We start from the raw sequence: 15,304 nt of genomic DNA, 5'->3' as shown, positions 1-15,304 counted from the left end.
TTTATTAGCACGGTGCCACGCTCAAATTTCTATTTGCTGTTCAAAGCAAAACCTAACTTAAAAAAATATAATAACGGTATAATGGTTCATTTGCTTAAGTAAGGTTTGGATATGCAGCACGGTAAACGTAGAGCGGAGTAACAACTTGTGGGTTTTGAATGTGGCGCCGTGCTAACTAACAAGTACCATTAACCAAACTTTAACACTCCCCACTGCGTTTCCCGTGCTGTTCAAAGCCAAACCTAATCTAAACAAATTAACCATTATACCACTATATACACTTAGGTTAGGTTTGGGTTTGAACAGCATATGAATCTTTTGCCAGTAAGATCACGCTGGAGTCATTGGAAACGTAGTGGGAAATAACAACTATGTTTGAGCGTGGCGCCGTGCTATCTAACAAGTACAACTCGATCCAAGATGTGGATGCTCATCTACACAGTACTGGTAAGAAATATAATAGGGTGACCATGTAAAATTACACGTTCAATTACTTTTTCTTTTTGTAATGTAAAATATTACTTTCTTACTTATTTTATTTACTTATATACATATTTAACTCAAAAACATGATAGCAGTTTTGGAATCACTCTCCAGGTTGAACACCTGTTTAATATAATATTCAATAAAAATATCAATAGACTATTACAGAATTTTTTTTATTGATTGCAAAATAGTACAAAATTACCCAACATTTATAACAAAAATACGATTTTAAAATTTTTTATTCAATGATTTTTTCCAATTTCTAGCGCATGGTCACCCTACTCTTAAGCCAGCCCTGATTTAGTATTGGAAACGTTCTCATATACATATCTGTAAATAAATTCGCGGAAAAATATATATGTGTGCATATACATTAACAGATGGGGGGGGGGGAGTCTTGATAAAAAAAAATGCTTTAGAATCTAGAGCAGGGGTGGCCAACCTTAATGCTCTTACAGGCCACTTTGGAAATGCGGGCCGCGGGTTGGCTACCCCTGATCTAGAGCAACAACCTTTTATATATATTTATATTATTATAAATCCTTAAAAACTCTTTATTATTTTGCATATTTCTCATTTGAGTAAATTTTACTCAAATGAGAAATACGTCGGGACGTCTGGTCACCTTAGGTATTACGCACCTGAAAAGTAATAAATAATTAATCTATATTTTTATTTAAAAATGAAGTAATATACTGATGAGAGGATTTTTGTATCAAATGTATGGTCAAATTTTAAGCGCTTATGTCGAGCGGTCATCTTCATATGATTTAAAAAACAACGGTTTGTTTTTCGGGTATGTCAAAATAGATCGCAATCGAGACGCGTGTTTTGGTCGCGCATGAGCTTAGTGTTGTCTGAACTGTAGCGGTGTTAGGTCGCGCGGGTGTTCCCCGGTTGTCCTTGTTGCCGTCGAACAATTCTTCAATTAAAATCGACATAAAATCCCTCCAGTTTAAAAGTTAACCTTAAAAATACATTCGCATATAGACAATGATTAGTTTCGAGGGTTAATAGTCGGTTATTTCTGAGATTTTGTCGAATCTGCAGCACCATGGCTATCAGAGAGAAGTAGGGTCTTCGGATTGGCCCTAACCCTCGGTTATCAGAGATATGGCATTTTCTAAGTTTTTGATTTGTGTATGGCTAATGTTTATGTCTGCGGCTGCTGCGGAAATCTTCTACGAACTTTCCGAACAAGTTGGTCGCCAATGTCTGAACAAGTGCCCCTTTCAGGTGAGATTCGTTTTTGAATTAGATTGCCCATTTTGTTACATATTAATTACTTTTATGTAATACGTTTAAATTGCACCATTTTATGTAAATATGCATTTACGCAATTCCCTTTTTTTTACTGTAGGTAACTATGAATAATAATTTAGATTCAAATTATTCATCATTAAATTAATTTTATTTAAAATAAATTAAATTCTAAATTTTAATACCGAATGTTGCTTAATTATATTACTTTATAAACTAGGAAGCGGATATATTTTTTTACAATAATTTCAAAGTTTTTATATGCTATTTAGAATTCTATTTTGCATTCAATCTTCAATTTATTATTATCGATCTTCAAAATTTCAACATTTATAAAAAATACATGTAATTGAAAAATATATTGGGCGGATATTACGTTAGATAAAGAAACTATAATTTTTTCAAGTATGAAGACAGATCTTATTTTTATTTTTTAATCTAATTTAAATTTAGATTAGTTTTCTGGCGAATCGGAAAAATATTTTGTATTTATGTGTTGAATTATTCGAATTAGGAGTTTTGGTACTATATTTAATCGGGTGCGATTTAACAGGGAATTGTTTTAATAGATATTTGCATTTAAATAAATACGTTGTTCCATTAATCAAATTGATTGTGCATTTATATAAAGTAAATCTTCGGAAAATTATTTGCAGATTGTTATTCATAAGGTGTTCACCAATGTTCGCTCTCACCTAAGCAATAATAAAAGATCAATTCGTTTTATGGAACGCTTATTTTAAATATTGACATTTAAATTATCCTGTATTTTATTTTATATTCATTTTATAATAAAATCGGTGAATTAGTTATTAAATATAAAAAAGTAATTGAAACCGATGGATTTTGCCGGAAATTTTACGTTATGTATTTGGTATTTTTTACCTAACAAATATATTTAAAAACTTTTTTTGGACTACCACATCGCTTCCGTTTTGTATTATATGTACTATGTAATCCAACTTGGAATATATTAATACATAAAGGTTCATCTTAACTCCTACCAAACGGAGCTACTGAGATGCCCTAAAAACCCGAGAGTTGCTTTTATTTTGACCGTCCGATCTGATCCAGCAAAGCTATATTTTAATTAGTACAAAACTGTGTATGCCAGTACACATGTTCTTGTCTTGTCTTCGAATGTAATCTTATCTTTGTTGCAAAAATATTGTTGTACAATGTTAGAAAAGTCAAGCGAATTTGCAAATAGTTATATTGACATTAGTTTTTATTTACAAAATCGGTCAAGCACCCGATATTTATGACACTATATGTATCTTTTACTAAATGCAAATTTAATGATAAATAATATCTATCATAATATTCTATTGTATTTGTAAAAATCTTGTCTTGTTATATTATAATAATTTTACATATTAAAAAATGCGTATTTTAAAGTAGATTATGTTGTTTTTTTATATGAATAAATAAATTTAATTACGATTTAATGAACCTTAACCGTTAATCGTTTATGATAACCAAATGGTAAATATTGCGTGATGATACGAGTTGATTAGTTTTTTCGCAACTGAATTGATCGACCTATTTTTTAATTTATGCCACTATCTACTTGATAATGTGCTTGATATTTTAGTTACTTTACTTTTTTTAATAATAAAAAATATTTTTAACACACTTGGCTATGTAAATGGATATTTAATTATCCATACACAAACGCTGATAACTTGATTGTGTAAATAATCTATAATATTACTGTACTTAATAATTGCTTCTAACATCACATTTGTATTAACCCCTTACTTTATTTTTTTTCGTAGCGAAAAAAAATATATGAAGATGGAGAAAAAAAATTGACTATTCTTTAAATTTTTATTGAGCCATATATGGCACTGCATGCATTAAAAACTATATTTATCGAGCTATATGTGACACTATGCATTAACAAAAAAAAACTAATTAAATTAATTAAAAATGTAAACATTAAAACAAGAATAAATGTTAAATTAAAATAATAAAAAAAATATGTAAAAACCAAATTCTATCTTTGTTAATGCAAAGATGCCCTTTATAATAAAACATATTATAAACGATTTTCCACTGCAATTACATTTCACACATTTTTACCTAAATTTCTTCCACTCAGTAAATTAATATTTAACTTCTCTCCTTACTACAGCGGTTCCTTTTTTTCGTTTCTTGGATTGTTTCTTGAATTATTAAAATTAATGCTTCCTTCCTTGTCAACATTTCTGCAACCAATAGTTTAAAATTCGAGAGTGGCACAGTGATTCAAGAGTTTTTCTCCACAAAACACATCTATTTACACATGTTAAACCAATTATATAAAGCAAATAAATATGATATCACTTTTCACATCTCAATTTTATTTTGTAATACCCTAGCATTGAATCTAATAGATCAACTCCACCCATAAACTTTTATAAAAATACAGAATTAGATCATATAATTGTCTTAAATTTGTTATTCTTTCTAATAAACATCTGTGCAGTATTAGTAGAAAAAAATGTCGATAGTAAATAAATATTTTTAAAAATCAGATAGATTTTCAAGATTTGTTAGTGATTTTTTGGCAGTGTTTCATTTATTGTTATGTGAGGTACAGATTTTTTTGTTTTGCGAAAAATACCAATCTGCATCATCTGACAAATGCTTGTTACGGGTATGTTAAAATACATTTGTGCCAATAAAAACTATTTGGAACCATTTTGCCTATAAATAAAGAATACTGCATGTAGTACTATATACACATATACATATTACATATGTATAGCATTCAATGCATGAAGTGCCAGATATGGCAATTTACCCCACTTATGATATAATGATTGTAAAATAAATTTACTTACCACTAGATATATTTTTTAAAACGTGTGTTGTACACAATCAACAAAAAATGAAGTTCAAACACGTAGCAGTGTGACATTACCTACTGACGCACTTCAAATGACTACCAACGGCTAACGCATTTCTGGTTTCAATGCCTAATGACAAAATGCTTGCAATTATATTATCAAAAATGTCACTGTATGTAGCAAAAAAGAACAAAAAAAGATGTTTTAAATTAACTTGTGAGGCCATATATGGCACTGTACGCGGTAAGGAGTTAAATAATGTGCTTGTGATGAAAAATACGTAATAATGGTGCTGATTAATTAGTTAACGATTAACTATTCGATTGCTAACTAGGATAGTTATTTTAATATTGCTGCGGGTCACTTGTCGGTTAAACGCGATAACCTAAACATGTTTACTGAGCAATTGATAATCTACGTTTGATTCGTCTAGTTTATGGAAAGACAGAGTGTATTAGATTGTTTGCCTTCTAAAATTGTCTGGGATCGTTTTTTCTTAACCCTTACCGGACAAATACTTTTTTCTTATTGAATCCACTGCGGTCCAATTTATTTAAACACAAAAATTAAGCTTCTTACATATTATTTATATATCATTTATTTAGGGTAAACCCGTTCCAGATGTTATAACACCCAAGAATGCAATGACAAAAGAAAATGTTTCGCTCTATCCTTGTGAATAGTATTTAGTTAATTGTTAACTTTGTGTATTACAGTCTTGATCATACTTTTTTTTTAGCAAACCCTTGCTTTTTTACACGCGCGTATATTATATTCATACACACAACTAATTCACGAGTGCTAAATTTGCCTCTACGAATAGAACGGTTGATTACATCTCACAAAGAGCGTTTACTACATGAAAATTAACTGGATAATGACTGGTGAAACCAATTGGTGCGTCCTTCGCAGACCCGCCGTGCTCTCGTTCAGCTGACTTGCTCCATTGATGCTCACTAAATCATGTAGTATGGTATAGCACGGCTCTTTTTTTCGTACTCTGCTTTTTATTTTAACCTGTCCCTTGGTGTCCAAGCGATCCTGGGATTGTTACCGAAGGAAGTTGTTAAAAAAATAACTAAAAAAGTGATGGCATACGTTGTTTGTTGTCCAAAACCGCCGAATTGGTTTCACGTTACGTCACAGAAACCCTACAATGGTGAACCAGTTTGGTGTTAAGACTTTGAAAAAGCGAGTTACGAAAGTCGAAAGAACGTAACTTAAGTTGGACATACTTCATATAAATATTAGCTGTATCACTAAAAAACTTAGAACTAGGTCTAACTTTATTACAGAAAAAAAACAACTAATTTTATGAATGCTTATGATGGTTGCCATTATTAGCGCGTATGTGTCAATGAAATATATATGTCAAACCACGTTCTAAATCGAATGATAGTATATCTATGTATAATATACAACATATTATTCTCATGCGGTATAATCAATTGGTCGGTTTTGAAACGTTTATACACTTCCGTTAATTTTTTAACAAATGCGATAATATGGTACATATTCTTAGAAGCAAATACATCAACGTCTATTATGTATTAGCTGCTCATTTATTTCGGTCGTATTAATGTAATAGGCGTTGCTTATTTTATTTTAAATACTTGTACATCCATGGATTAAATTATAAATCTATCGTTCTATGTAAAAACACGCATTATGCTCATTAAATCTGTATCGAGATCACGGTTGTGTGACGCTTCATGTCATTTATATAATTAGTTTTGCCAACGCAGGAAGTGGACAATAATACACCTATGGAACTACCTTTTTGTACTCAACAGGTAGACGATTCTCTGCACATACAAAAAAAAAACGGATGTCGTCGAAATCGTGATACAATTTCGAGCAAACTGTTATATCAAAACGCCTTTCGAATGAAGGATATTGATCAAATGGAAGTCACTTATGGTGACCAAAATAATATACTCGTTCACACGCGTATTATATTATTTACTACCTAAAGTAGCGATCACCGATGCGTTAAACAAGCCCATCTTCCTGTTCATTATATTTTTGATAGTATGTAACTGAAGGTGAATTAAAACTACCCTTACGGAACGAAACAGTTTTGAAGATTTGTTCGTGCGTTAAAAGTGGCGATGAGACTTTTCGCTTTTGGCGAATTTGTGTAGATTTCGTTAATTGCTGTAGTTTGAAAGCCGTTTCCCCCATGAAAACAATAATTAAGCCCGCATCCTCGCCGAATCCTTGCAGCAGGTGCCCGTTGACCTTTCAAATGTCCAAATGCTGGCAAAATAGGGGGTTTCTAATTATCTTGATGCGAAATTGTATTCTTGGATTTATAGTCCGGTCAAAAAACTCATTTGTGTAAAAAATACTATTCCATTGCTTTAACTGCGAAACTATTAGATTTCATTTCATTCCGTTTCTTATTTATATAATCTCATAGCATTTGAGTCTCATGTAAACTGAGTAAAGTAAATAAATCATATAATTACTTTCTCCCCGATAAAATGTATCAAGATCTCCATACATTTTGTGTATCGAGATCAGTAGCAACAAACCTGCTATTTTTTTCGTTCTGTGACGAAAAATCTCGATAAAGGCAATCAAGTAAATGCGGTGGCATAGCTAGGGTATGTGCCGCCCCCCTCCCCATACATTTTTTGCAGGGTCATAAAATCGGCATTTTTTTAAATAATAAATTGGTTATTATTAAGCTCTTGTTATTCGTGGGTTAAGAATCACACTAGACGATCCCATCGCGAATATTCCGCCCCCAAGCAAGTGCCGCCCGGGGCGGCCCGCCCCCTCCCCATAGCTACGCTACTGAGTAGATGTCATCCTTTGATAAAATATGCCATGCTTTCTTTTCTTAAATGAATAGGTTTAAGTTTTCCCACATATTTTTTTTGAAACAAACTTTTTAAATAGTCGTCAATATGTTTAATATGGGGAAAAACAAGATTCAAGATTCTAATCGGCCCATTAAGGCTATTTGTAATTCAAAATTCTTACTTTTTAACCCTTTGAACGCGGAAATCGACTTAAGTCGCCCAATTGTTTTTTTTATCTCTTTACGCAAAAATCATTAAAAAAATACTTTTCAAAAAAAAAACTTTTTTTGTGAATAAACATAAAATATCATTTTAAATAAATAAAAATTAAAAAATCAGAACATTTAGATATTATTTTAGATTACCGCGTCCAAAGGGTTAATGATGATATTAACCTTTTTCGAATTATCAGTTACATATGTTTTAATAATTACTTTGCGGTTTAAGTTCCTTAAATATTAAATCAACAGAATTAAGTAGAATTTAAAATTCACTTAAATTTTGTATATTATTATAAATTTATAATGCAACAATTACATTATTACTGATTTTTCCATTGACCATTGAGATGGAATCGACCCATAACAATGTCATATCGACCTCTCTGGAGGCCCCTGTCATAGATGGATGCATAACAAAAATATGTATTTTAAAAATATTACTTTATTTAGCATTAAAATGCCTACTAACTAATTGATAATTTCACATATGTATTCATAACACAATATTATATTTTTAAATATTAATTTAATTTGCCACTTATTTGCTATTAAGATTGTCAATGAGTTTTGATTAAAATATAATGTTATGCATATAAATATTTATTCATACAATATGAATTTAGGTTCTCTATTGCTAACAAATGTATTGGTCCCCTAATAACGTTTATTTTTCCACCTGATTTATTTTCACGGATATTGCATCGCAAATGTGAAATTCACTTCCTTTTTACGTCCGGATCCGGATGTAGTCGCCTTCCGTTAAACGCACAGATCAATCGCATTACTTCGACAAACTATAACATATACCGTTCCTATTATAATACGAGTTTTTATATAATTATTTTTGATTTCAGAACCGAACAGACGAAGGACATTTAGATCTAGGATGCGGGAACGATTGCGGTATAGAACAAGTAAGTCAAAGTATTTTTAAACCATTTAAGTTATAGACTTTTATGTACAATTTTTTGCGTACGATGTTACAAAAAACGACGAAGAGCAAACATGGTCATCGTCTATTCTTTCCTCCACATATTTTTTTTATCTTTCGTGAAAACATCTCGAAGGTATGGTTCTTAACCGATTTTCTTACAGATAACGTAAATACACTCATAAAGGAGTGTTTAATGTATTTAACATGAGGCTAACCACGAAAATAAACACTTCGATATGTCTTAACAAATTTGTTTGCGCCCAAAAAAACCCACGAAAGGTTGTTTGTGTTATTCTCTCGACCCTAATGGTGCATATTTATTTTAACGTTTTGTAACTTAATATTTTTTGTCGAGTTCTCTGCCCATGTCTAATTTGATTTGCATTTACACCGTGCAAATGTTTGCTCATTGATTATGATCACTTTGTGGTTTTTTTTCAGAATTTTAAGTATTCGTTTAAAAAATATTTTAAAAACTGAGTAATTATTGGGTATCGGATGAGCGCTCGACGGCCATTGTCCATGTATCCGGTTCCTGTGATACTTTCCACATTCATTCACCATATTGCACAAAGGATGTTGGAAGAGTTGAATGGGTTGTTAGTATTTGGTTTATGTCGGGCGTGCTGAAACTGTTAAAACACACTTCAATATACGTACATTATTCACAAGATCTGATACATGTTGATTGATCTCTATTCTAGAAAGTATTTAATAAAAATATATGTAGTATATATATCTCCGGTACTCACTACAATAACTATTTAAAGTAAAAAGAGGGTTAAGTTTTTAATTTCTATGATTTTTTGTGATCGGAAACAAGAATTTTCCTTTCCACAGACGAACTTCTGTATTTAGCCATGACTTATTTTTTGTGCTTCAAAATGTTTATTTCTCTATATTTTTAATTTCTTGAGAAAATAATTTTACGCTACAATTCGAGGGAATTCTCGAGAAAGACATTGTTAATCTTATACATGAATCCATAAAATAATACAAATTAGTAACCAATGTACAAAAACATATTTTATTTGTCTTAAGAATTAAAAAAATAGGTATATATGTATGTATGTTACGCTGAATCTATGAAATTGCTTATTGCGTGAAATGGGCAAAAATATGTCTTATTCGTGAATTAGGCAAATTATCTGCAGAATGCATGCATTGAGCCATAGATGGTAGCGCATTGATATGGTTTTTTGTTTTTAGATCCTAGAATCTATACAACTTTTAAGATGGAAGAGTCAATTCAGTGATCACATCGATTTAGATTTTTTCGAAAAGCATATATGTATATATATTTTTATAATTCGAGTACAGTAGAAGTGCATTTACTTTAAAACTACTATTATAGTTTTTAATTTTTAATGCGCTTTGATCTGTTCAGATAGTGAACTATTTACTATGTAACAGTATAAGTTAAAAAGTTGAAATGTAGTGGTTTTTAAATTAGATTTTTGGGGAATTGTCTAGTGTTATTTTTATCGAAATATAGGAAATGTAACGGGATGTTGGCAGCCCTGTAAATCAGACAGCTGTCAATAATCACGCGTTCTCAGTGTCAAGTTGGTTTGAAACAACACATTTAGGAAATGGATCGCTTAACCACTGTTCAACTATACGAATTCTATACGAACTGTATCGAAATTTATGCGTTGAGGATAGGGTAAGGCCATTTGCATCACTGTGGCGCCAGTTCAGCCGAAAATATTACTGCTGTAAAAAGTTCGAAACTAAAGTTAAATCACCCTTTATTATATGGCTTTTATTATACTAATACAAATATTTTGCATTTAATTTTTTTTAATATGATAATTTTAGAATTATATACAATACATGTTATTGGTTTATAACCATGTTCATGATTACACTTGTGTAATTTGCTACGATAAGATTAAAAACATAGGTAAACTAAAACGTTAGTGGATACAATTTAGTAAGCAGAAAAAATTTAAAACCTTTTACAGTAAATGAAAAACAAATAGAAAAGGAAGGTACAACGAACTAAATGCTAATAGAAGTATATTCGGCTGAAGAGCTGTGTATTTAGCTGAAAAGTTTCTAAATTTAAGGTTGTGTTTTTTATCGTAATTTTCGATACATAAGATTAGTGGGTTAGGCGAAATATTTTTATGATATTTTCTGTTATGAAAACGTGAATGTTTTTTGATAGTTTGTATTTGTAGGCTATTAAGATAGTTTTTAAAATTAGTATAAATATGTCTTGCAATTCAGAAAAAATATTATTGGTGGTACATTACACCTGGTCATGTTAAAATTAGTCTGATTAATTGTTTGTTTGATAAGATTTTATTTTTTGTTTTAAGCGGGATCTTTCTAAATGGCGCGATAAGCGAAATTCCAAAATGTATTATATATTATTAAATTTTATCTTGGTGTCCAGGTATTTAACGATAGATTCCCATTCTACGTTACTGCACTATTTGTTTTGGAGAGGCGGTGGTGTCTGTACGTTTCGTTAATATAATTTGTTATTTATTTAAGTTTAAAAAAATAGGGTTAAATCTCACTGTATCATAAGCGTACATAGATAATTACATAATATTAATTTAGGGATGTCGTTCGTATACGAGATAAAGAGAAATTGTCCCACCAAACTTCTCTGAGGAACTCCAGCTGGAATTTTACGCGGTATCGAGTGATCATTATTTAGAGAAACAACTAGCTATTACTCAAGTATGATCGTATTAAGCAGATAGTCGGGCCGTCTGATATTTATATAGTTTCTGTATCAAAAGCTTTTTATATATCTAACATTAAAAGGCCTGTACTCTGTTCCATATTGAAATTAACGCATATTATCTGTCACTATTAAGCTAGTAGCTCAACTTAAATTAATCACCTCAATATTTATTCATGAAATTGGGAAAATCGTTACTTAGAGATTTCTCTGTATAATGTAAAAAATGGATAATCAAATATCTTATTGTAAAGCTATCTCGAGAACTTTTTCTGAACTGTTTTAATTAAGAGTATTTGGTTATTCGAGGATTTCAAATTATAGATTCCGATTCAAGAATGCTGCAAACTCAAGTACATACCATAGATTTTTTTTACTAATATAACCCATGACAAACTTTGTCGAATGCCTTCTCAAAATCTGTACATTATGTATTCCCGATAGGTATTTTACCAATATCAATCAGTAAGATTATGGTTACTTTGTTGTTTCGCTTGAAGCCCGAAGTTTATTCATTAAATTATTTGAATACTAAGTATCTCTAGCTGTATTCGTAAACTCGTATTTTACGCATTTATAGAAAAAAAGGGAAGTCCGAATGTTTTTTTGCTGTATTTATTTTAGTAGCTATGGACTCTGGGCATTGAATCCATTCAATTTGAAAGCGAAATCACCTCCATACAGCGAGATGAAGCCGGCGAAGATTATGAATGATGATTGATGTATTCTTTGTTAATCCGCTGGTCCATCGGCCAGCACCAATTAGCGGCCCGGCGTCAAATGAAATGCATTCCGAAAAAAACAATTACATTTATTATTAGCAATGACGAACCGACAATTATTCCTACTCTGTCGCACAACATGAACTGCGTCGGTTATACTGTTTACACACTACAACTATACGATTCAAATTTTCCAGGATGACCCTGCTTCGTTGATTCGGCAAAATACTATATAGTTTTGTCGGAGCGCTCGTTAAAAAGCCCATCATCTTAAGATTTTGACACTAATGATACTATATTTGTTCTTGGAAAAAAGAGATTGACCTCGTGCATGTTATATTATCTGCTGTTGTTCAATTCGTTTGCGCAAATCCTAAATTCAGAGCGAATTAAATAATTATATTTTTTAACCAATAAATGTAAAAAAATAATATCGAAACTATTTGGCGTAATTTAGAAAATATATAGAGATATTAACTAATGCATATTAATAAAACTACTTTTATGACTTACTCTTCCATGTCACTTTGTTTTAATACTTCTTTATCTTTATGCTTTGATTTCGCTTTCAATTTGTAAAGTACTGTCCGCAGTCTGGGAACCGAAGCCGATTACTGATCCCATTGCAGTTGACACTTGAAATTGGTTTATCATTCGTCGTGGTCAAATGTACCGAAAGTGCATCTGGTTATGGAGGAGGTTCGATGTCGGTGGTATAAACATTTAATATAATACTTCACACGGACTCTTTTGTGTCAATTGGTTTCCATGTGATGTTTTCCTCGTTGCCTTCTGTTACTCGTATATCTACACCATTTGAACGCGGAAATCGACTAAAGTCGCCCTATTGATTTTTTTATTACTTTACGCAAAAATCAGTAAAAAATTTTTTTTTTTTTTTTAATTTTTTTTTTTGGTAAATAAACATAAAATATCATTTTAAATAAATAAAAATTAAAAAACACAGAATATTTAAACAGTATCAAGGTAAATTTTGCATTTAAAAAAAACAATTTTTTATTTATTTTTGATTAACGCGTCTAAAGGGTTAATATATTATAATTTGCAGAAATGTGTAATGTTTTATATACAGGTGTGCATTAATTTCTTTCTAGATTTTTTTAAATCAAAGAATGCATTATAAATTAGACGTAGGCAGAACAGCGATCTTAAAAAGCGGTTAAAGAATTTTACAAAAAAAATCAGACTTATTTTCAGTTTCAGTGGTTGCCAACATATGATCCACGAAAGTTGGACCTTCAAACTAGGGATTCCAATCCCGGGATCCCGAACAATTTTCAACACCTGATAAGTCCTGGGATTATAAAACATAACCCCGAAATTTTCGGAATTGAGCACAATCGAATTATTATAAATAAAATCGTTATATTTTGTGTACATACTTCCGCGAGTTGCACGTGTCTTCTGTGAAACACCGATCGCGGATAATAAATTATTTACATGGAATATAAAAAATCATTGTATTTAAATTAATTTCGAGGGCGAAAATGATAAAATGTAATGGATTTGTCATCAATAAAAACGTTATTTATTACCTTTAAAACCGCCCTGGGCACCTTTGGGTTATTATTCAAAAGGTAGTTAAAAAATACATTGGGTTTTTTTTCATTAGATTTCACAATAACAATACTTGTTTACAATATAACAGAAAAAAATAAGCAATAGACTCATTTATGATCCTTTTTTGTATCCTTTGCTAGTCAGAGGTTTTTGACAAAAGATGTCGCCGATTATTTTTTTATAATACCCATACGAACGTATCACGTAGGTTCGGATGGGTAGGGCGGTTAATGAGCCCTCATTTTACAACAATAACAATCTGAAATTAAAAAATGACAAATCAACAAAAAGTTGCTCGTGTTAGGTATATTATATAACCAGAAATTTATTACTTTTGACGTGAAATTTTGTCTTCTGAGAAGTAATAAAATACGGTTCGAATATACTTTGACCACTCCTATGTCAGAAGTCCGTAGTAATATATTTTTAAAACATAATATAAAATCGAAGTGCAGACTAACTATGGAGCAATATGCGAGATGCGACGTCTGTCTGTATTTCTTCCGATTATTTCTCCTGAATGCTCTCAAAATATTAGTTGAATTAAAAACAGTAATTTAATTTATTTAAAGAAAATATGTACAAATTTTTTAAAACGAAACTTTTTAAATTGAGAACCATGGATAGCAAATCACACGTCTAGGTTTTGAGCGGCTGGCACAGACTGATCAAAACATTTGTTTCCAAAATCCAGCGATGGATTGACAGATTTTACTACGAATTTTAATAATTTGACTATTCCAGGCATTACTAAATCTTTTTACCATAATATATTGATAAATAGATCTCTGAGTTACTAATGAAATAAAATACTGTAAATTGTATAATCAAGTCATTTAAAATGGCTTAAAAAAATATAAAAAATATTGGACATGACATAGTTGCCCTTAGACAACATTAATTTCAAGTGAACCTAATATATTTTAATATCGAGTCCTACTTTTGGAGATGTAATGTGACTGCTTGGTTGGACCAAATCGAACGATCGAAATTTCTGTTTTCTTTGGCATCAAAGATTGTCTATTATAACTCACTTTGAACACAAAATATCAGTAACGTTCTTGCCTTCGAGTCATAATTTAATTCAAATATTTTTATTCTCAAGACAATATTTTGTTTTGAAATATTAGTTCTTTCCCTCAAAAATAGTGTCGTTATTAATATGGCTATCAGATGCTAATCGCTATTCCTTAGCTATAAGTTCTTTGCTTACACAATATTAATTGTATTTCTCTTTTATTCGACTTCTATATACTCGGGTAAATATAAGGATGTTTGAAAAATGTTTTCAGAATACCTCATTAACATTGCAAGGTCCGTTCTCTAATTCTTCAATTAACCCCATACGCATTGACTGTGATTGTTCCCTTTTGAGGTATGAGTGAACAATGTTAGAAGTTATTCTTGGGGGACGATTTTCAAACGGATAACTAATTGTAGTCGAACATATCGAAGGGTTGAATATCGACGCACGGTCGAGTGCGTGTGAATGTTCTGCGTCCAATGTCGTTTTCCAATTACGGATCCGCTCTTGTTTCAAACTTGGGGTCCCCATAACCATGGGCAGGACCGTTGTGCGCACTTATTCATGTGCATATGAATAAACATTATTTAAATTAAACGTTTCCTTCCGACGAATAATAAATAAATATACACCAATACAAGCGCCGCCTTCGCTCCGCGGCGGGCATTTCCGAAATCTATGCGGAAGGAGTGAAAAAAAACACCCTTTTTATACTGCCTAGTCCATATGGT

The 15,304-nt window shown here is 31.2% G+C and overlaps 1 protein-coding gene across 1 annotated transcript in view; it reads left to right on the top strand.

Moving 5' to 3' along the window:
- The first annotated feature begins 1,335 nt into the window (after window positions 1-1,335).
- Window positions 1,336-15,304, top strand: part of sev (receptor protein-tyrosine kinase sevenless) — a 47,778-nt gene continuing 33,809 nt past the window's right edge. The window contains exons 1-2 of the mRNA XM_088192075.1: window positions 1,336-1,722; window positions 8,466-8,525. Coding sequence (XP_088048201.1) covers window positions 1,600-1,722; window positions 8,466-8,525 — 183 coding nt within the window. The 5' untranslated portion in view covers window positions 1,336-1,599. The remainder of the gene's footprint in view (window positions 1,723-8,465; window positions 8,526-15,304) is intronic.

This window comes from Plectrocnemia conspersa, unplaced genomic scaffold, assembly GCF_051122295.1.
Source record: "Plectrocnemia conspersa isolate PC_06_02 unplaced genomic scaffold, ASM5112229v1 ptg000001l, whole genome shotgun sequence".
NCBI classification, from domain to species: domain Eukaryota; kingdom Metazoa; phylum Arthropoda; class Insecta; order Trichoptera; family Polycentropodidae; genus Plectrocnemia; species Plectrocnemia conspersa.
This window is presented reverse-complemented; position numbering and strand designations above follow the sequence as displayed.